At 39.5% G+C, this 23103-nt stretch overlaps 1 protein-coding gene across 1 annotated transcript; it reads right to left on the bottom strand.

The window, feature by feature from the left end:
- Nucleotides 1-19152: 19152 nt before the first annotated feature.
- Nucleotides 19153-22784, bottom strand: LOC149374373 (uncharacterized). The gene is made up of 3 exons (XM_089593664.1): nucleotides 22778-22784; nucleotides 22135-22724; nucleotides 19153-19239 (listed from the first exon to the last, which is right to left on the bottom strand). The coding sequence occupies exons 1-3, from the start codon at nucleotides 22782-22784 to the stop codon at nucleotides 19153-19155; spliced, it is 684 nt and encodes a 227-aa protein (XP_089449790.1).
- Between the last annotated feature and the right edge of the window lie 319 nt (nucleotides 22785-23103).

Genomic DNA, 23103 nt, shown 5'->3' with positions numbered 1-23103 from the left:
GCTGACAATTTCATGTAATAATAATACACAAAGTTATTATTACTAATAGTCCTAAAAACCAACAACATATTTGACTCCTGTAAACCTAAATTGTACTAAAACAATACTGATAGAGACTTTAACAGCTCATTTTGTTTCAATCGTTTATTTATTGTTTATTCAACATATATAAGTGTTAAATATCTGTTATTCATGTTTGAATTCAGAATGTTTTTTAACAGAACATCGTCTTTTAGTTATTATTCCGTTTACTTTAATAAATTTACTATTACAAGTCGTGCATTGTGATAACGCTAAACACAATCGTCCATGAGAATATATAGATTTGTTTATATATAAGCCAATAGTGTTGTTACGTTAGGTAGCAGTGCATTTTATCTGTTTCGGAAATAACTAATTTATTTAATATGAATGGCAGTCAAATAGGGCAAACATGATTTAATATTTATGTCACACGAGCACCACAGCATTTAAGCGTGACCACAAAAAAATAAACGAACAAAGCAGCAGCATATTGCGCAACTCAGTATGCTTATGAAAAATTGATGCACGCTACTTCATGATACTTTATACCCTGGGCACGGCATGCCCAGCATATTAGAAATGAGTAATACCACCGAAATTAAGGAATGAAGCTGGAACCATCAAATGTCCTCCAGCGATTTTTCACTCAATAGGGTAGTTTTGGCCGCTTGAATTAGCACAAGCTTTATTCACCTAGACAATTATAAGCACAATTATATTAAGACCAACCGGTTAGACAGATGGTAATAATCCGTGAATATAACGACTTCTACCTGTGTAAAGAAAGGTGTAAAGAGATAAGTAACACCAAATTTTTTTTTTCCTCTTTCTAACACGATAAGGGCTTGACGTAGGAGAAATGGCCTGCATGTGTGCTTGATAATTGGTTGAAACTACTTAATGCAATCCTATATAACTATAAGTAATAAGGAAATTACAAATTCTTTTCCCTTAACTCTCCTTAAGCAACGATAACAGCAGGTGAAAATTTTGCATAAAAGCGGCCCATCTGGGCAAGATTATTTAGTTCTCTATTAGTTTCCTACCTCTAGTAATTACCGTTTGGAGCCAGAGCCTCGCTTCTAATTGTATAAGACCTTAAATCTAATAAAAAAAGTTTTAAAATTAATTTTTTATCTTTCACCCTTAATTCGTTGTGCACAAATATCCAGTGTACGATCCTGGTACTCGTGCGCAGCTGTATAAGCAGCTATTAGTCTGGGCAACAGTGCTAACGTTACGTTAGCGGATACGATCCAAGTTTTTAACGTCTTTTCCAGACTTACGAAAATCGTGGTCATTGGAGCTACGAGAAACCTCGTAGCCCCGTAAGTCGCTGATGCGAAGTTAGGCTAATGTCACGCGCTGTCAAGCAATCGCATACGGCTATGATTAGGGGGAGAAAATCTCCAGATCGTCGTGTGCTGACAAATACGCCCTTATTAGGACGGAACGCGAGCTGATGGATTCAACATGAGTCGATACTACCTTCAGTCCACACAATATCTATTTCAGTCTATAAGGTGAAAGCCTTGGCCTTAACCTACTTGTTTGGATGTAACATACAAATTTTTTAAGCTCCGAAGGGATTGATAGATTACACCCTACGCTACTTACACACTTAAGAATACTTACTACACTTATCATACACAAAATACTTGCGATCATAATTTCTATCAATATCTCAATAAATGCATTTCTCTCCATACAGAGTTCAACTCCTAATTTTATCTGACGCGACATTTAAGAGCAGCAGCTCCAAACTTCTTTCTATTAAGCCCAAGTTGGCCAAAATCTTTTATACCTTAAAAAAAAGGATAAAATAACCTAAATAAAAAGACAGCCATTTAAATCTTTTCTATAAAAGCTCCAACAAAATGGCACTTAGCAGTTCTAAGAAACCATTCATAGTTTAAGAAAAAAAAAAAAAAAACACAACACTAACAAAGTCTTTGAAATACACTTCCTGCGCACACTAATCACCTACTTCCTACAAATGCAATAGTGGCAGCAAGTTTCGAGTTTATCACTTATACCAAGTTTATCGCTCATGTATACATACCACTAAAAATCTTTCAAAAACGCCAGGAAAACTCAAAAGTCTCCAAATACGTGACCCGAAAGCCTTAGTTACACATATACTTTGTCACCTAGTGTCGTTATTTGAATACTGTGGAAAAAACAGAGAGGGGGTCCTAGGGATAAGAAGAGAGCTCATTGCGAGAGTGTCCTCACTAAAAGATCAAGAAAAACTAAGAAGATACTACAATAGAATTTTCAAGAGTCGTAAGCATCAAAAGCTTAAGACCTTTCGTAAAAAGCAATATTCAGCTAAATGTTAACAGCTGGCGGCAAACAGGGTTACCGACTCACTAATCTCTCCGTTAAAAGCAGTCCATTTGAAGAAGAGACAAATAAGAATCCTCCAGAATAACTCAAGGCTGAAGATAATCGGTAACGTCAGACTTCCTTCAACAATCCCAATGGATGCTCCCATCAAAGAGCTTTAGGAACAACGAACCAAACTAACGAAAATATATCTAGGGGTGCAAATGCCAGAGGCATCACTGAAGCCTTCTGCAGAGCCACTTCCCGTCAGTAAAATGTAACCCCGAGCAACCAGGATTTCCGAAAAAAAGCGTGAAGGATTTACTGGAGCAATTGTGGGACCAGCACAGTAGTAAAAGAAAGAAGGAAAAGGAAAGCAGCGGTAAAAAAAGGTGCTTGATACCATTTAAGCTGTTAACACCAACACTTTTGTTAGAAGGACCAGAAAGCTCTTCAGCAAATCTGAGTAGAACAGAAGTCAATGACAACTTTGAGTTAATAATTTACGCAGCGTTGCCCCCCCTCTCTTAAATAAAGAGCAATACGTACTAACACTTTTTTTTAAAGTATAATTATTTGACAATAAATTATATTGTACAGTGATTTCCTAAGGGGAATACATCTTCACAGCTAAAGAAAAACGGACGCTTGCTTAAACACCTGCTGAATCTCTGCAGAACGCATCGATTGCGCCCTTTTGTTGAAGACATCGTGAAAAGAAAAGTCAACGGGAGCCAACAGACGCTAAGACGCGAGCTCAAAATTTAGCTTTGCAAGGTGCCAGAGAACTTTCTTAAGGAACTAAAATGTGACAGCAGCAGCAATAACAACAGAAAGACAGGTCATTAAATAAAATACACTCGACCTTTGCTACCAAACGCACACAACTCCCCAGGGTATTGGACGTGCCACCACCAACGGTCATTGCTAGTAGCCAGCAGATAGCCCAGCTATCGGTCACTGCAGATACATCTCTCGAGACAGTGCCAGTTACTTGATATGGTCGATGACCCCAGCAGCAAGACCCAGTGTACCGCTCCAACTACGGCCAAGCCCAGCTACGATGGCTGGAAACCAGCCTCAGAAGCCTACAGTCAGTAGTTGATGTACATCGAGCAACAATGGCCAAAATAATTTGAATTCAATACACATGTTTAAAAAATAAACATAACAATTTTACTATATTCAACATCTCTCTAGTAAATTTAAAGACACTAGAAGTTTCCCACCAAAAGCAAATCTCAAAAAAAAAATATCCTAACGAATTACGCACAAGAAACCAAGAAATAATTCAAAATTAAGAAAAAAAATTTTTTAAACGGGCACACTTGAGAACTGATAAGAAATTAAAAAGAATAGGATAATCTATCTTAAGCAAGCATAATCTGACCAGTCCTTAAAAAAGGAAGTAAACAGATTCAGCATACCATGGTTCTGTGCCGTTGGTACCGCAAACTCCAAACTCACAGTATTTAACTCCTTTGCATCCCAGAACAAACTTTCTAAGCCCCCAGTTTATTAGAAGATAGCAGTGTAAGCCTCTTGGAAGAGAGACTCACGCAACCTTACTCTGAGGAAGAGGGAGAACCAGTAGAAATCATCACCGCTACTGATTTAACTGCGCCACCAGACGCCAACACAGGTACTACACAGACAACCACCCAGCACTCCAAAGCACAGTCATCTGTCCACCTGTTCCTAGCAACGACCCTAAAAAAAAGATTCCCACTTAATGCACACCCCTTGACTCAACAGCACCGCCACCTAAAATTATGGGACAGCTGTTAGTGCTGAAAAACGCCCTGAAGGTAATCCCTAAGCTCAGCAGTAAGAACATACCACTGACTGTATTTTTAGTAGGCTGTGACAAAATTAAGGAAATGGTGAGTGCAGCAGATAGAGCAAATCTAACAAAGCTTACCAGGAGCAACCTGATAAGCAAGGCAATAACGGTGATACGTGATATGCCATTTGCTGACCTAGATGCACTCAAAACACAAGTCAAAACCAATTATGCACCTACAAAGACCATTCAGCAGTTATTAGGTGAGATAAAAAATGATTACCAACGTGATGGCAAGACTGTTATAGCATATGCCAATCTCTTGCATGACCTGCAGCAAAAAAAAATATCTTGGTCCCAGTTGCCTTCTTAGCTTCCCTTCAACAGGACAAAGTCGAGTGTCTTAGAAACGGACTTAAACAAAAATTAAAGAAAAATTTATTTTAAATGACAATGAAAAGCCCAAAAAGCCCTACGTAACCAAGAAGCATATCGAGAGCCACAACAAGAAAAAAAACGCTCAGAAATTTTTGCTAACTGCTATACACTTATCCATCAGCTGATTTTTCAGATTTGTAATGCAAATAATCACACAGCATTATAATGTTCTATGATTACAGATGCAATCCTATTCTGTTATCAATGACGAAAGCCTGGTCATCCCAGCGCAAGGTGCCAAAAAAACCAGTCTTAAGGCTAACTGTGCAACCAGCAAAGACACGAAGCTGGCAGTTGCCAATAAAAGCAACCTTAAGGAGACAATCGATTAAACTGCAGTAAATGCCATAAACCAAAACATACATCAGCTGGTTGCAAAATATGTATATATTATGAAAGCACCAATATAATAAAAGAAAAAAATAGAAAATTATATAAGATTTTTAAATTTCCAGTTACATTTTACGTGATGAAGAAACCAATAATGCTACGCTACGATTAAATTTTAGGATTACAGTTCTTAAAAGAAACGAAGTGCGAAACAAATTACGTATACAATCTTTTCAAGTTTCCAGAGTATGTAACTTAATTTAAACAAGATTTCTCTTTAATCCTTAGTAAGGCATGTCAAACAACTAATAATAGAACCTAACGAGACCTACTATATTTTAACGTAAAAAAAATCAACGAGACGGTTGTTGATAGATTCTGGCTTAAAAGTAAGCATAATTCAAGATGGAGCAGTTCTACAAGAAACTATCGTAGATACAAATACAACACTAATAGAAGGGATTGGCTTGAGCAACGAACGGATGTTGGGCCACAGGGCTATACACCTTGGTAGTCTCAAAACTGAATTTCACGTTATCTAAACAACATGGAACTAGCATGCGAAGGAGTTCTTGGCTCAGACTTCATTACTAAGAATAAGGAAAAACTAAGCTTTCAAAGCCAAGTAATGACTCTCAATAGAAAGCATTCCCTTGAGGCAAAAAAAGCTAGAACAACCAAAGTTATCATTAATAAACAGGTAACCAGTGTCATCGAAAAACTCACTATTGCCCTAGACGAAAAATTAAGCCAGAACGACTACAGGCCCAATGCTGAGCAAGATGCCGACAACGTAAATTGCATAACCAGTGATTTAGTAATCACCGTCATATTTACCAGTGCTGGTAAGAAACAAACATATCTAGACTCGATTAACAATGAAATCAAAGAGCTAGCCATACCCTATGTAACCAGCGAGACAGCAGACGTTCAGTTCCTGCAAGGAATCTACGCCACTCATAAGTCATAAGTATGACAACCCTCTCAGCAAAGATCGTGCTTTGAGATATGATTACCTACAATTCATTATAGATTCTGATAAATTAAAAGAAAATAAATGGCAGCAAGCAAAGAAATTGCTTAACTGCCAAGTAGCAACAGACTCACATCTATCAATATATCTATTTACCATAAACCTACAATGAATGATATCTCAGTAGTCACTAAGCAGTACAGGCTACCGCACACGTTAATACGTGTAGTTAAACAGCAAGTATCAGAGTCTCTTGACAATGAGATTATCAAGAGATTAACCTCCAACTACTTTACTGCGTTGTGGATTGTGCTAAAAAAGAGCACATACGGTAAGTCCAAATGGAGAGTAGTACTTGACTTTCGATCGTTAAACAGAAAAACAATTCCAATGAGCTTCTTCCCCCCTAGATTGCAATTCAGGATTTCACTAAATCTTAGTGCACACAGACGATGCGCATTAAATGGCATTTTCAGCGCCCTATGAGTATTACGAATTGGCAAGAGTGCCATTTGGGCTTAGAAATGCTGTTACAGAATACCAGTCAGCCATGTGTCGCATATAAGATAGGCTGATTGACAAAGGCACGCTCGTCTACATAGAAAATATTGTCATCCATGCAAAAACGCTTGAGGAGCATAAAGAGATTTTTGATGAAGTGATTCGCAAGCATACCAATTTGTAAGAGTGCTATTTGGGCTTAGAAATGATGTTACAGAATACCAGTTAGCCATGTCTTGCATATAAAATGGGCTGATTGGCAAAGGCGCACTCATATACATGGGCAATATTGTCATCTACACAAAAACGCTTGAGGAGTATAAAAAGATTTTTGATTAAGTCATGCAGAAACTAAGAAAAGCCAATGGGAAACGAGAGCCTAGTAAGTATAAACTAATTCAGTAAAAAGTAGTTAACCTCAGTCACATAATCAGCAAAAAAGGATTGCATCCAGATCCAGAAAAAATTAAGGCAGTCCCATTCTACTCTATGCCCAAAAATATCAAGAATGTATGCCAGTTTCTAGGATTTCAGGATACTACAGGCGTTTCATATAAGATTTTGCCAGGAAGGCCAAACCACTATGCATGCTCTTGCAGGGCAATGAATCTTTTAAATGGGCGGAAGAGAAAGAAAAGGCCTTCTACACCCTGAAAAAGGCAATATATACTGTCCCTATACTACCATTTCGTGATGTGAACCAACCTATTATAATAAGCTCAGATGCTTCGGGTTACGCTGTAGGCGTATGAGTAGAAAGCAGTTGCCATATTGCATGCAGTAAAAACGTTGTGTTCCCATGTACATTGTTGTAAATTTACAATAGTCACCAACCATCAACCACTCGTCTAATTCCAAACAAATTTCAATACCAGAGTCCAAACATGGTGATTTAAGTTATCTGAATATAACTACGATGTCATTCATGGCCTGGGACGAAAAAACTTGCCTGCGAACTTATTATCAAGAAATCCTATAACAACAAAGTTAACAATCGTCGTAACAAGGTGTCAAACGGCTAGAGACTTACTGGACAGGGAAGAAACTAGCACCTAGCTCACTTACGACTCTACTTCTCATTCATTACCACAGCAGAAAACCTCCCGAGAAGCACATATAAAGCTAAAGAAGACAAAGCGGGGGTATCCAAAAAAAAGCAAGTTAAACAGCACCAGCCCCTGAAAAACCCCTGCATCCAATCCTAATACTACAGATCAAAGACACTCAGAAAGGGGCATGGTCAGAAAGAAAAGAAAGATCCCCTCGAAATCAAGCTTACCGAGACTCAACAATCAATTGATTACTTACTGATCTTGAACCTCATAACTAAAGTTGTGAAGCGAAGCAGCGCAACAAAGACGAGCAACCTGGGAGACAAAGCTTCTCCAGCAATCTCTGAGCATAATTCGCTTGAAGCAAATATTGTTGTAACTAACGAAATATTCAAACATCAACTGGATAATGTAGTAAACACGAAATAACATGACCTTGTGACAAAGGTGCACGCTGACTATTAAAGGCTAATAAAGTACCGATGATCCAGAAAATAAAGATAATTAAAATAGCAATTAAAAAGCTAGCCAACTAAAAGCGTCAACTCACTCTTTGCATACAAGACGAAAACACTGTGTCTCAACAAATCATAAAAAATAGTTGAATGTAAGTGATTAAATAAGCTGAAAGAAATTCTAGTAAAAAATAAAGAAGTACTGAAGATAAGCATAGCCCAAAGCACGACAATCTGCAATTTAAAGTTGCTGGATATTCTAAGCACCATAAAAAATGTATTTAAAGACCGTACAGTTGGGATAATAATATGTAGAGCACACTTAAGAACAGTTAAAGGCAAGACAAAGACCAAATATTTTTAGAAGCACACGACTCTCCCATCGGAAAACACCGTCGTGTATCTGAAACCTTCAACCATATTCACCAAGGTTCCTATTGAAAACAACTAAAGGATGACCTACAGCGTTGCATACAACAGTGTTTAAAATGCTAACTGAAGTTATTAATCAGGCATTTAACTAAAGTTATAATCAGGAAAACTAAGCAGCCTATGCTAGTTACAGACACGCCAGAAAATGGATTTGACAAAGTATCGCTCGACATCGTCAGACGCTCATCCAAAACCCTAGAGAGGAATAAATATATTGTCACACTGCCTTTGTACCGGAAAATGAAAAGAAGGGGGGGGGGTACGCAGGAAGTGGATGCCTAGTTTCGTACGTCCTCTGGGTCCCTCGTCCTCTTAAATTCTGTTCCTGAAAAGGGAAGTTGAACGGGTTTTTTCCTCTCGTTCTACCAAGAGAAAATAATTTTGGAAAATGCTACCACGTCAAGTAAGGAAATCATTTATTGCACTCTCCACGCTGCTCTACACAACTCCTCGACGGCGCTACAGCGGTTCCGCCTCACCGCGCGAACCGCGAGCGCACGTTCGGGGTCCTGAGACCAGGAGGGGCCGCTGCCCTAACGCTCCCAGCCACGTCACGCACGCACACACACGTGCACCCGCACACGCAACCTCTCGTCCCTGTCCTTTTCCGGCCCGCTACACACCTGTTCTCTGCTGTCGCGCCCTTTTCTTCTCATCCTGTGTTAACCTTTCTCATTCTGTCTCTTTTTCTCTCCCACACTATCACTGTCTCTTGGTAACCTGCTCCTTTTCCCCTTCAGTCCCTAGTCCCGGTCCTCTCTCTCTCTCTCTCTCTCTCTCTCTTGGTCTCTCTCTCTCTTCCTACACACCTAGAGCAAAAACGCGCGAACACACCCAAGATTCTGCACTCCCGAGCATGCACCCGTGACTTCCTGTAACCTGGTTCATTTTGTCACACTGCTTTTTGACCTGAAATAAAACAAGGCGCCGACGCAGCATTAGCAAATCTCGATCACGTTGGTCACCGTGGTCCCTCTCACCTCTTGGGTTTCTGCTCCTGAAAAAGGGGGATTGGCACGGGAGTTCTTCCGTTCTATGGGGAGAACTAATAATTTACACATATTAAATACCTTTCACTATTTTTTTATTTAACACATTCAACACTAATACACAGTATCTCTCTTCACAATACACGACACAACGCTTCACCTCGTTCTCTGGACTGCGTTGCAGCGACTTCGTCTTGCACCCGGCGAGCCGCGAGTGCTCGTCCACCACGTCCTGCTGGTCCAGGACCAGGAGGGGCTCCTGCTCGTCCTCGACCCAGACTACTACGCACACACTCACACTCGGTCCCCAATCTCTCACACTGCGACACACTCTTTTCCTCTCTCTTTCTGCTCGGCTATACACTCTTTCTCTCTCTCTACTCTACTATCTACTCTAATACGCAACAACACGCACGAAAAATGGCGGCCCTCCTGTGCACCTCGTGGTCTCTCGTACACCTCGTCTTGTCAACCCAAACTCTCTCTCTCTCACACACACTGTCTACACTACAATCTCTCTCTCTCTCTCGCACTGTCTTCGCTACACACTACTTCTCTCTCTCTCTCTCTCTCTCTCAATATTTCTCTCTCTCTCTCTCTCTCTCTAGCCTTACCTCCTGGTCAAACGTCCGCGAGTCCAACCCAGCGTGATGTCGTCCGGCATTCTTGAGCGGGTCGTTTGTCCTGCAGCTTCACCCTAAACTCTTCTCTCTCTCTCTCTCACTTCTCTTTCTTCTTCTTCTTCTCTCAGCGGCCGTTGTCCTCGACCTGGAGACCTCGTCGTCCTGGGAGAACTTAGCAGCTTCTTGTCTCGCACGCACACTCCTCATTCTTCTCTCAACACTCAACGCACTTTTTCGAAAGTTCTCTCTCTCTCTCTCTCTCTTAACTCTTACTGCTTGCGCTTAAGCGTGCAGCTAAAGGCTCTACTCCCGACTGACTTACAATCTCTTGCTCGAGCAATGGCCGCCGTTACTGCTGCCACCACGTATCTCCTCTCGCAGACACTCTTATACTTAGCAGCTGCTGTGTCTCGGTAGTCACGTTCGCACTTTCCTTGTCCTTTTCTGCTGGCGCTGCTGTGTCTCTGCATCTCAACTGTTTGTCCGTTGGCGTCCTCGTCCCCTCCTTTCAGCGTGTATACAGCTCCCGAAAAACAAACAGTTCAGAAAGGCGTCAAATTAATGCTCTTCGTATACACGTTGCATCAGCGAGAGAATTTTGGAATATAGAGGCTATTTTGCCTTGTTACAAACACTCCCCCCTCCTAGGCTCAAGCACCTCTGGCTGCTCGGAAGCCAATTCTATCAGCATGCTCTCGCTGACGCAGTCCTTCAGAAAGTAATAAATAGAGGGAGGTGTACTTACGTTGTCCTTTCTAGAATGGTAGTCCTGTGGTTGTCTGGTAACGTCTCCTTGATGGCATCCATCTGATTCTTGGTCAGCACCCAATTCTTAGATTGGTTCCGGTCTTAGTCTCCAGCTGCTCATCTTGTCCTACCATTTGTTTTGAGTTCCTGGTAGTTTCCTGGTAGTCTGGCATCTCTAAAGACTATCTCTTTTTTAAGCTTATTTATCTTCCTTCTTAGTTCCTTGCAGTTTTTACATGTTTTAAAAGTGCATCTGGGGTTGTCGCAATTTTTGCAGCTACCAAGGGGCGAAGTTATCTTATTGAGACAGTGACATGCCAAATGACCCCTTACTCCGCAGGCAAAACAGTGGATCGGTGTACGCTGGGCCTGTTCGGTGTCCTACTTCCTGATAGAGGAAACAGGCCTGGCAAAATAAGCTCTTGGATCCATTTCTAGCTGGCTGGATGGGTGTTACTGTCACCGGGCTTGTAGTTTGTCTCCACGCCGGTTTATTAGTCCAGTCCGGTGTAGTCGTCTTTGAGATGAGACCAGGTGTCTGTCTTTGAGTTTTCATGTGGACTTGTGTCCTTATGGCAGCAAGATGAGCGTATGCGTCCTCATCGCTTGGATTTAGTAGTAACTTGGCCCTAAGCAGGTCCGGGTCAGAACTGACCTGCCCATTGGACCGGAAATCGTTGGGTTAAATTCTGCTTTTTGGAGAAGCTTGATTTAAACTTTTGAGTCGTCCTGGCAATTTGGCTACTCTTGAGATCCTTGTCCTTGGCATGGGGTTCAAGTACACGGCACCTTGAACGTGCATGGTTTTCATGCCCGTGGGAGGGCGGTACCGTCCATCTAAGTCCTTCTGACTTTCCCAACGTCGTCCGTAGTTTTTTATGTCCTCCAGATGGCAAATCACTTTGTCTGCCATGGCTCTTCGATACTCTGGTAAGAGGTTTGGATAGGCCCTGTCGGCCAGAGTCCGTTCCGACAAAGGGATTTTTAGCTTGGAGGCGATGTATCGGAAGTTGGCCAAGAAGACAGAGATCCTCTCCGTCTTTCCTTGGGTCCGGGCGAACAAGTCCTGGAGTAAATCCTCCTCCTGGTATTCTCCACCAAACTGCCTTCTAAACGACTTGCAGAATACCTCCCAGGTCGCGAAGTCCCGTCGGTTAATCCTGAACCAGTGTGCTGCTTGTTTGAGCAGAATGCACGGTAGCGCTCCCAAGAGGGCATTATCACTTATCCCCACACTTGCCCGATAGTCCTCTAAACGGTCCAGAAATTTCTCTGTGTCCTCCATGCGTTCTTCGCCCGTATAACGCAGTCCCTAATTCTGCAGGGCTTTGACGGCCCTGGCTTAGGTGGCTTTCTCTCTGCAGTCACCCTGCCGTGTTCGGTCCTCACGATTACCAGCCTAGGGTAAGGGTCCTTCCGGATTCATGCCTAGGTCAGCTGGATGTTCTGGGAAGATGATGACATACCTTGGCCCTTGATTTTGCGGTTGTCGTGGAGGGGATCTCCTGACACAAGGGGTAACCTTATTCGACTGGAAATGTCGCTCTCCTCACCATAATCTTCTTCCTTTGGGTTACGTGGGTCCACAGGTAGACTGTCTTCCCTAACCCGTGTCTCTTTGGCCTCGAAGTCTAGCCAGGTCACCTTGGACTTTGTGGGTGGCCTCGGATCCGCTCTAAGTTGAGAGTCCCAGTCAAACTTACTCCAATTTCTAGCCGTCCGGAAATCCTCTTGTTCTGATTCCTCTCCAGACAAGTCCCTGGGCTGTTGCTCCCTGAGTTTGGGACGCGAGTCCCTCAGTCCGGTGTCCATCTTCCGGCGTGGCATGGGAGTAGGTTTATTTAGTTCGTCCTTTTAGATTCGCAAACTTGTCCCTCCCACGGGTGCGTCTGAAACTCCTTTCGGTGGGGCGCATGGATACAACATAAATGCCGCGCTTCCAGCATACACCGATGTCTGGGCTTTGAACTGGGAGGCCACCAATCCAGGGATCCCAGTGTTCTGCATCATAGTGTTCAGGTGTTGCATCGAATAATACTCCATCTGGAGAGGGACCAGGAACTGGTCTCCGATCACCCGAGGTTTAGGGTACGGTGAATAGTGGGTGTCTGGGGGTTTGAGAAAGTCTCCAAATGAGCCTATCTGCTGTCCTCCTTGGGAAGGAGTTGTGACTGGCCTGGTCATAGTGTATGTCGTCATCGTGGCGGTAGACGTCGCGCACGAGGTGATGGTCTCTGTCAGGAGGTACTCCCCTCGGACGTGGTGCTGGCCCTGCAGCTCCCTCCCACTTATTCCTTCGCATAGGTCCTGTCCCCGGGGGGGCTCTACCTATCCTGGTAAGCCTAGACTTAGCAGAAGGCGTCTTAACCTGGATCCTGAGGGATCTCCTAAACTTTAAGGAGTGTTTCCACCCAAAAGTACATTTCCCCTTTCGTCCTCAGAACCTATGTCCTCGATCCCTGGAGGAGAGTGTCTGGTATGCTGACTCCTGTCCCTCCGGACCGGGCTTTATAGGATAGTGTGGCTAGAGTCTTTCTCATGAGGTAGGGACTCATGTTCCTCCTCGGTGTTGCCATCTAGCTGCTAAGACATCATGAGGTCGGTATTTCCTCGCTGTGCGGGTACAACTCAAATAGCCGGTGCCTCAGTAGGCGATCTCGCATGGCGTCCTCGTCCCGATGGCCCGTGAGTCTCCGTGCACGCAGTTCCCGTTAAACTTCCAGAATAGACATGTTCTGGATCGGGAGCCTCATAAACCGGCCCTCTCTAGATCTTCTAACAAAGTCGTTTATGCCTTGATCTTGGGTTACCATCTAGCGTCCTACCGTCTTATAACTACCGGCCTTACGGAGACTCAGTGGACCAGCTGTGATAGCACAGTTGCATGGCTCACGTAAGTCCATGTACAGAGACTCGGAGATCCGTGATTCCTTCGCAAGATCTACCTAGCTCACGTACGTCCTGTTCCCTTCTCACAAGTCCGGGGATGTCAGAACACTAAGGATAGTTTGGGTGTCCGAGATAGTGTCCACTATCAGCTTCTCACTTGAAAGCTACCAGGTCGTTTGCGACTCTATCGCGTTATCGACCGAACTCACCGTCCAGATTGTGTAGCTGCCCGCACTAATGCGCAACTACGCGCTTATTACCACTCGTAATTATTTTATTATTATATTATTATATATGTGTATGTATTAGTTACTAGTTACTCGCTAAAATCGCACTGTCACTTACTTACTTTTTTACTTGTAATTGTAGGGCTTGCTTACCGTCGCCTGTGACACCTGATCCACTAGCAGCATCTTTTAAACTTCCCTACCTACGTCCTACACTACTCTCTGCACGAAATCACTCACTCACGCCACTTGCCACTCGCTTGGGGAAAACACTTCCTATAGGGAAAAATCACCAAGTCCCGCACCGGTCCCCACACTGGGATGCCATTTTGTCACACTGCCTTTGTACCTAAAAATAAAATGAAGGGGGGGGTACGCAGGAAATGGATACCTAGTTTCGTACGTCCTACGGGTCCCTCATCCTCTTAGATTCTGCTCCTGAAAATGAAAGTTGAACAGGATTTTTCCTCTCGTTCTACCGAGAGAAAATAATTTTGGGAAATGCTACCACGTTAAGTAAGAAAATCGTTTATTGCACTCTCCACACTGCTCTACACAACTCCTTGACGGTGCTACAGCGGTTCCGCCTCACCGCGTGAGCCGCGAGCACATGTTCGGGGTCCTGAGACCAGGAGGGGCCGCTGCCCTAACGCTCCCAGCCACGTCACGCACGTACACACACGTGCACCCTCACATGCAACCTATCGTCCCTGTCCTTTCCCGGCCCGCTACACTCCTGTTCTCTGCTATTGCGCCCTTTTCTTCTCGTCCTGTGTTAACCTTTCTCATTCTGTCTCTTTCTCTCTCGGACACTATCACTGTCTCTTGGTAACCTGCTCCTTATCCCCTTCAGTCCCTAGTTCCAGTTCTCTCTCTCTCTCTCTCTCTCTCTCTCTCGGTCTCTCTCTCTTCCTACACACCTAGAGCGGAAACGCGCGAGCACTTTAAACAAAGCTGTACTTTCTTAAAAAAGTTGAAACGCAATGGTGATTTCAATGCTTGAAACTTATCACACATATACAAATTATAATTATTTTTACAACATACACACAATAAATAAGAATGTACACGACCTATATAAGTGACAATAGCCTGAGAGTGTAGTTTTCCTGTAAAAGTTGCACCTGTGTAATTTCGCGCCCACGATTCAATTTAAGGCTTTGACTAAGACAGGTCCATAGATCAATTTCTACGCTCTAAAAACAAAATTAATTTTTTGTAGCTAGAACATTCTTCTCGGTTTTCTTGTGACACGTTCCAGGACTCTTTCCTATCTGAATCGAGCTTACGAACCAAACAAAGAACTACAAAATGATAGTAGGCCAAACTGATAAATAGGCCAGTCTAAATTAACAAGAGCCTGTACAGCTTTTTTAGCACAATCATCTATTCTAAAAAGATCATTGATATATCTAACAAGAACTTCTGGCTACTGAATCAACCTCTCCAAATGAGTAGCAAGACCAAGTCACCGATTATCATAACGCCTCAGCAAGTGTTTCCACGCTACATCATAATTAGTGTCCATGACTGCCAAGCCCTTCAATCGTTAGGTGACAGCATCTTGCACTGAATTCATCAAGTGCTGTGACTTTGTATCATCTAAAATACGTGACTGCACCCTCATAGCAGCCTTGAAACACTGCTTGAAACTCTTCCAATTCTTTTGGTGACCAGAAAAAGTGTGAAGTCACAATACTGGCAACGCAGAATTAACCATATTGCTCGAAAAACTCAAAAGATTACGCATTATAATCGGTGTAAGAGTCTTAATCAATAAAACTTTTGCTTATATAAGCTGCACGTGCCTCCACATATGCGGACTCTGCGCACGGATGAGTGTCCTTTTTAAAATATTCATGCTTTTTAAAAAGTTATTCCTGGTCTAATTTAACATAATTTTTTACAACAAACGTCGACCAATACTGCTCCAATAATCTTACTCAAGACTAGAATATTCAATTGTTTATTTAGCAGTACTGACCTTCTCGAATGTGTTTCACGAAAAATTCAAAATTGAATTCACCCGCTTTACTTTCTTAGCCACTTTTTTTTCAGCTATGGTGCTATTGAATAATATTTTTAAATTTCATAAATACAAAAGAATCAAAGTAAAAACGACTATTTTAATTTTAACAAATGTTAGATCAACGCGTTTGAAATACAACAATATGTACAGCGCAAGTATAACGCAAGAGTTAAATTCACAAGTCGAAGAAAGAAATCAACACTGGACACATATCTTCCAAATTTAATGTACAAAAGCGTGATTACAAAAGCGATAGAGTACAACTATATGTATAGCGCAAATTTTATCAAAAAAAAAAACACTATTACATAAGCTTCAGCTGATCACGCAGATATACTTAGCTATTAAATATAGTGTACGAACTCCCATGAGCTCACTATAACAGTTGACCTTGGATAAGTGAAAGCCTCACGTGGACAAGTTTTCCAGCGTTAAAATGTAAACACACTGACGGCAATGTCAAATATTACGGCTCGGCTTCACCTCTCGTCTTTGTTGTGAAACACTGCTCAATGTTAATGTCGTGCAAGCCAAAGGTCAATAAGACTACTTTTCCCAACGTGACAGACCCCATTCACCCCTCACTACTTTTTCTTCCACTATTTTCCACGAAATAAGATGAAAACCCGTCATTTTCTCCCTCATTTGACACATCGCAGTTTTTTTTAAACCCCCCATACACCCTTTACAGACCCCCCGCAACCCCTACGTAACTTTTTGTGACCCTTACCATTTCCGTACTACGTTTAGAGAATCTGACGGGGATCACACTGTCTTTCTCAGACCTGAATGTGTATATAGACGCGTTTGTTTCGCGTATACATAAGTTTTTTATTTTTCAACTGCTTTATTACTGAATAACTTTTAGACACAACTTTCTTAGCGCTATTATTTATCTCATCGTCAAGAAAAAATATAGCCCTATTAAACCATGAAAGTTAGGTCTTTTTCTATTCTGTTTTGAGTAAGTGTCAAATTTAGTACAATAGGTGAACATAGTATACATTTCGGGGATGTATCATTAGGTAATAAATTGTGTCTATAAATCTAGAAATGTTAAAATCATGTTGTTATTAATAAAAACCTTATCATTTTTAATCTAAAATTTATTTTTAATATAAATTTTAATTACTAAAATTGTCTCTTAATTTAAACTATCATGATATTTTGATTTTTGAATCTAAATAGAACCACATACAATTGACCACGAGATAATAAAAGTTTTGTCAAGTTTAACCCAACATTGTTAGAACTCTGACTGTAAGACTTTTTCGTAGTCATAGCAAATACGAAACATCTGATTCACAGATACAGAAAAAAGTTGTTAAACAATGCTTTATGGACTTCATGGTAATTATAGTCTATGTCTTACCGGTCAAGAAAAAATTTGTAGAAAAAAGTTTTAAAAAAAGTTTATTAATGACACTGTTATTACAAAAATGAATACCTTAATTATGAAATAAGTGATAATAGATGTCATAATAACACATTTCAAATCAAAAATGGTCATAAAAAAATTCTAGTAAATATTTTAATGGTAGTACCATACAAACCACAAAAACAGATACGAGTGAGAAAAAAGACGATATAGAAAGTTTTTATGAAATATCAGAGTTTGTAGATGGCCACTGATAAAGCCCCATAAAAGCAATATGGCAATTGCAAGAGCTTTATTTGTATAGAGGTAGTCATTCTGTACTTAATTTACCAGTACTATTGAAAATAAACAAAAATTAGCTGTTTAAAAAAACAATATGCTTATAGTTACAGAAAACCTTAAAAAATCATCAACGGCTTGTTTTAAATTAAATAAAATAGACAGTTTTAAAAAAAAGTTAGATACATGGATATTCTAAAATATTTCTGTCTCAATTTAACAGTAAAAACTTAGGTTCGAAGAGAAAGAGTGAGGAATAATTTAACAATAGGGCAACTAAAAAACGTGTCACCTTGAAACTCTGAGCATTTAAAAAAAATTTATTTTAAATCAGGTGAGCGGAGAAAATTCTTGTTAAAGTTAAAAAACAGCTTATAACATTCATTCAAGTAGATTTAGAGATACTGCTTTTGATCGAGTTTAAGTTAAACACTACTCTCAAATATATATAATATTTTTAAAAAATGTTTGTGGTCAGTCTATTTGAAAATCACTGCAGTAAATTTTTTATTAAAGATTGAAAAGACGATTAACGAAAGAATGCTTTATTTCATTTGAACTAAAGAATTGATTTGTTAAGCTCAATAGTATTACAAAAAAAGTTCCTCATAAAATTATTAACAGTGATACAAAATAACATTTTATTCATGGTTAAGAAGGTTCTGTAAAATTATTTTTATACAACACATTAGCTTCTTATTTTCTTTTTATAAAGAACAATATTATACCTGTGGCTTGAACAGGAGTTGCTTTAATTTTATTACCTAAAAAGATGACAAGTCAGAGAACATTTTGATTAGCATAAGATTTAAATAATTTTGAAAGTTTTTCTTAGATATATAGAGCTCATAAAATAAAATTATAAGAAGTGATTGTCATTATTTGGGAAAATAATCTTAAACAAATCTTTAAAAATAGTTGATGAAACTTTAAAAAAATAACGTGGTATGTAAATTATATTTCATTGGGTGAAAAATTATTCATTTTGTGAGATGGTTTTTCGACAAACACTTCTAGTGATAAGGCATGAGTGTAAAAGTTCTATGATTAGTGAAAATGTAAAGTATTTATTTCTACACTGAGTATTATTAGTCCTTGTTTATTAATACAAGCAGAGAAAGAGCACTACATTGCGATAACCTGTTATTTGTCATCTAAGTTAGCGTATTTATAAGTTTATTTATTTTATGTGAATTAAAAGTATATCAAAATTTTAGACATTTAAGATTATTCTTATTCGTCATACATAATAATCAAGTTAGCTTGCTCTTCTACGTTGGGTCTATTCAAAAACATTTGAATACTTTTTATTTATAACAATATAAGTAAATATATATACTTTTTTTTATGAATATGAGATTTTAATGTAGAAATTTTTTCTTGAAATTAAACAAGTAAATAAAATTGTTTTTTCATCAAAGTATTAAAAAATGTCTGTTAAGTACAAACATGATGTACAATTATTATTATATATTTTAAATATTTTATAAATTATAACGAGTTTTTAAATTAAAAATAATTGAACTTATAGTAGGCTTTGGATGCTCAACGCCATTTGGAGCTCATAGCAAAAACGCATCGAAGCACAGCATGACGTCAGTGTTGGCTTGCAACTTACCTACATCTGTTGGTGTCTGGTACGACAACGCTGGTGTTCGGCTCAACAAAATTTATCTTACTGGTTGTCATCAACTGTGTGGGCCTTGCGCACCAAGTTTTTAGCGTGCAGCACACCAACTCTTTTCTCAGTGTATGGAAACACCTTTAAGTTATGAAATTAAAAAGTTACATGCGTTGTACAAATTTTAAATTCTTATTATTATTAATGGACATTGTAACAGATATAATAGAATCTTTTGAAATTTAACAGGTATAGAATATTGATAATGTTTTTAAACAAATTAATGGAGACGATAAAAAAGGCTGTTGGAACAAAGCAGTTTCAATACCTTATAACGAATTTTTACACATTTTAAACAATTAAATTTTGAACAATAATAAAGAAAAAAACCATTTTTATAACAGTATAGATTTTGCAAAATATAAAGGTAGTGATAGCACGGATAAAAATACAAACATAAACCTTTCTATAGAAACTCTAAGAAATATACATAAAGGATTACCACTGCATGTTATGAATTTAAAAGAAGATGCTATTGTTATGTTAAAAAGAAGTTTAAGTATATTTGATGAATTATATAATAACACGAGACAACGTATAGCAAAATTATTTGAATATAGTTTGAAAGCAGAAATAATAACTGGTGAAAAGTCTGGTATGAACGTTTTTATTCCAAAAATAAAGTTAAATACTAGTAATAATTAATCTATATTGTTTGCTTTATGCAGAAAACAGTTAAGAGTTTTTCTAGCTTTTTTCATGACAATTATTGAATTGCAAGGTTGAAATTTTGATAAATTAGAGTTTTACGACAAAAACTTTTCGTTTTCTCATGGTTTACTATACACTTTAGTGTCAAGATGTAAGAATCGTAAAAATATATTCATACCAAATGGTTCAGAGAACCAAACAAACATGAGGAACATTATATATGAAGAAATTTGTTATTGTTGACCTTTTTGTCACTTGTTGTAGTTTATTTCTAATACCTTTTTATTTTTTTCAAAGAAATTAAGTTTTTTTAATACGTAGAATGCACCCCAAAAATAAGACTTTCAACAAGTGAAAACATCAACAAAACTTAAATATTCGGACACTGTTTTTTCTAATTCATACATTAATCTCGAAAACCTTTAGCAGGATTTGTATGGTCCTTGTCTTGTGTTACGCAAGCCCTTCTCGTTGTATACACTGGTATCTGCTTTTATAGATTTCTCTATTGTCACCCATTAAAGTCCAGCTATATTTTAATTTCATGGTGCCCTGAGGCTGTACACAAAATGTTTAGCTTCTTTTCTATCTGATTTTTTTTAGTCTTGGCTTTTCTTTTGACCTAAGGCGTGGATTTAAATCATTGGTCATCGTGATTCTTTTACATTATCTTTGCACCTGACTGCAGTATTGTGCAATCGAATTTCTTGGGTACTGCAATGATATTTCCAACTCTGTTTACAGCATCTCTGCACTCCTTCTTTAAAAGCGTTTTGACGTTTTCAGATGCCATACTGGATCTGCCATTTTAAATTTTCAGTTTCTGATAGCTTATTGGTTTAATTATTTATCATTATTATTCATTAATATTTGATTCTCCCTTGAAGAGAGAAAATATAACTGGGGAACTCCTTCTACACAAACAACATCCAGATACACTAGGTATGGTACATACTAGCCTCTTAATACACCAGCAAGCTGAATATATGCAGTCTTCGATTATGAACACAACATACAAGATTATGTAAATAGCGCATCAGAAGATATCCCGATATTTCACTAGGACTTAATTACCTCCCCACTATTTGAGAAGGTAATACAGATAGTGGAAACAACAATTCTGCGGCCATTTAGAAAATATTTGATAGAGAGATTAGGGAATGATTTAGAAGCAGAAGGAGCGCAGAGATGCTGTAAACAGAGTTAGAAATATTATTGCAGTACCCAAGATATTTAATTGCACAATACTGCAGTCAGGTGCAAAGATAATGTCAAAGAATCACGATGACCAATGATTTAAATCCACACCTTCGGTAAATAGAAAAGCCAAGACTAAAAAAAATCAGATAGGAAAGAAGCTAAACATTTTGTGTACAGCCTCAGGGCACCATAAAATTAAAATATAGCTGCGCTTTGATGGGTGACAATAAAGAAATCTATAAAAGTAGATACGAGCGTATACAACGAGATGGGCTTGCGTAACACAAGACAAGGACCATACGAATCCTGCTAAAGGTTTTCAAGATTAATGTCAAAGTTATAATATGCATCAAAAATTCTGTAATGCGAGCATTTCTATTTTTTTAATGTATAAATTAGCAAAAACAGTGTCCTAATATATAAGTTTTGGTGATGTTTTTACATGTTGAAAGTCTTATTTTCGGGCTGCATTCTACGTATTAAAAAAACTAAATTTTTTTGAAAAAAATAAAAAGGTATTAGAAATAAACTAGAACGAGTGATAAATGGTCAACAATAACAAATTTTTTAATATGTAATGTTCCTCGTGTTTGCTTGGTTTTCTGAATAACTTTGTACGAATACATTTTTACGATTCTCATATCTTGATACTAATGCGTATAGTAGACCATGAGAAAACGAGAAATTTATGTCGAAAAATTTTAATTTATCCAAATATTAACCTTGCAAATTAAAAATTGTCATGAAAAAAGCTAGAAAAACTCTTAACTGTTTTCTGTATAAAGCAAACAATAAAGATCAATTATTACTATAATTTAACTTAATTTTTGGAATAAAAACGTTTATACCAGACTTTTTACCATTTATTATTTCTGCTTTCACACTATATTCAAATAATTTTGCTATACGTTGTCTCGTGTTTTTATACAATTCATCAAATATACTCAAACTTCTTTTTAACATAACAAGAGCGTTTTCTTTCAAATTCATAACATGCAGTGGTAATTCTTTATGTATATTTCTTAGAGTTTCTATAGAAAGGCTTATGTTTGTATTTTTATCCGTGCGATTACTACCTTTACATTTTGCAAAATCTATGCTGTTATAAAAATGTTTTTTTCTCACGGTAAGCAGCTGAAAGTGCTTTTGTGGGCTTAACTCGTCTATGATCCATAGAATCCGTTGGAAATCCACGTCACATTCATAGACAAGTATTTGCCGAAACATCATCTGGATCTCCGCGCAAAAAGCAACTCGGTGCCTTCTCCAACGCAGTAAAACGCTCGGCAGGCAGGTTTGAAGCTTCGATCCAGCATGCAGTGCGTTGTTGAGGCTGTAGCCTGTTGAAGTCAGTTGTGATACGTTGAAGACGACGCGCAGTCTTCTTTGTCGGTCACCGGCTTGCCAGATGCAGTGATGCGCGATGTAGTGCACTGGCCCGGAGGACGCGCGCAGCTCGGCGTCGGTCAGCGGCTGCATATGCTCACAGCGAAGATACTCGTCCATGAAGAGGACGTACTCAGCAGCCATCTCGGTGTCGCGTTGCAGTCTGCGCTGTAAAGATCGGAGGGACGCCCTCGCACTGGGCAAACACTCTCCGAGCAGTTTGGTCCTGCTGCGCTTCAGTGAAAGGCAGACGATGTAGCGTCCGTCAGCAGCTCGGCGATGATGAGCAAAAAATGTCTCGCACTCGGCGTCATCGGGTGACTGACGGACTACTCGGGGTACGTCTTCAAGGTCCTAAAACCGCTGCATCAACGCTACCAACTGATCATGCCAGGGCGGGGTGCCGGCATTTTGCGTCGTAAGGCAAGTGGCGATTGGGGGGGAGATGGGGTGACACAACACCCGACCGGTCAAAGCCCAGCCCGCAACAGTGAGCTGCCCGATGAGATTCACCCGGAGCAGGAGCCCTGGCCACAGCAGGTGAGAGTACACGTCAGCGCCGAAAAGTATGTCCACATCACCTGGTGTCCTAAAGTTTGGGTCCGAGAGGTCTGGTAGGTCTCACCATAAGTCTATCACCGCTGGGGGCAGCGGTGCCGAAAAAGTGAAGAGTCCTAATCGAGGTAGGCAGTGTGCAGACAGCTGCAA

The sequence above is a fragment of the Copidosoma floridanum genome, unplaced genomic scaffold (genome assembly GCF_036245765.1).
Source record: "Copidosoma floridanum isolate Cflo_tuat_1 unplaced genomic scaffold, Cflo_Japanese_pri ptg000020l, whole genome shotgun sequence".
NCBI lineage: Eukaryota > Metazoa > Arthropoda > Insecta > Hymenoptera > Encyrtidae > Copidosoma > Copidosoma floridanum.
Note: the sequence above shows the minus strand (reverse complement) of the source record. Positions and strands in the feature narration are given on the sequence as shown.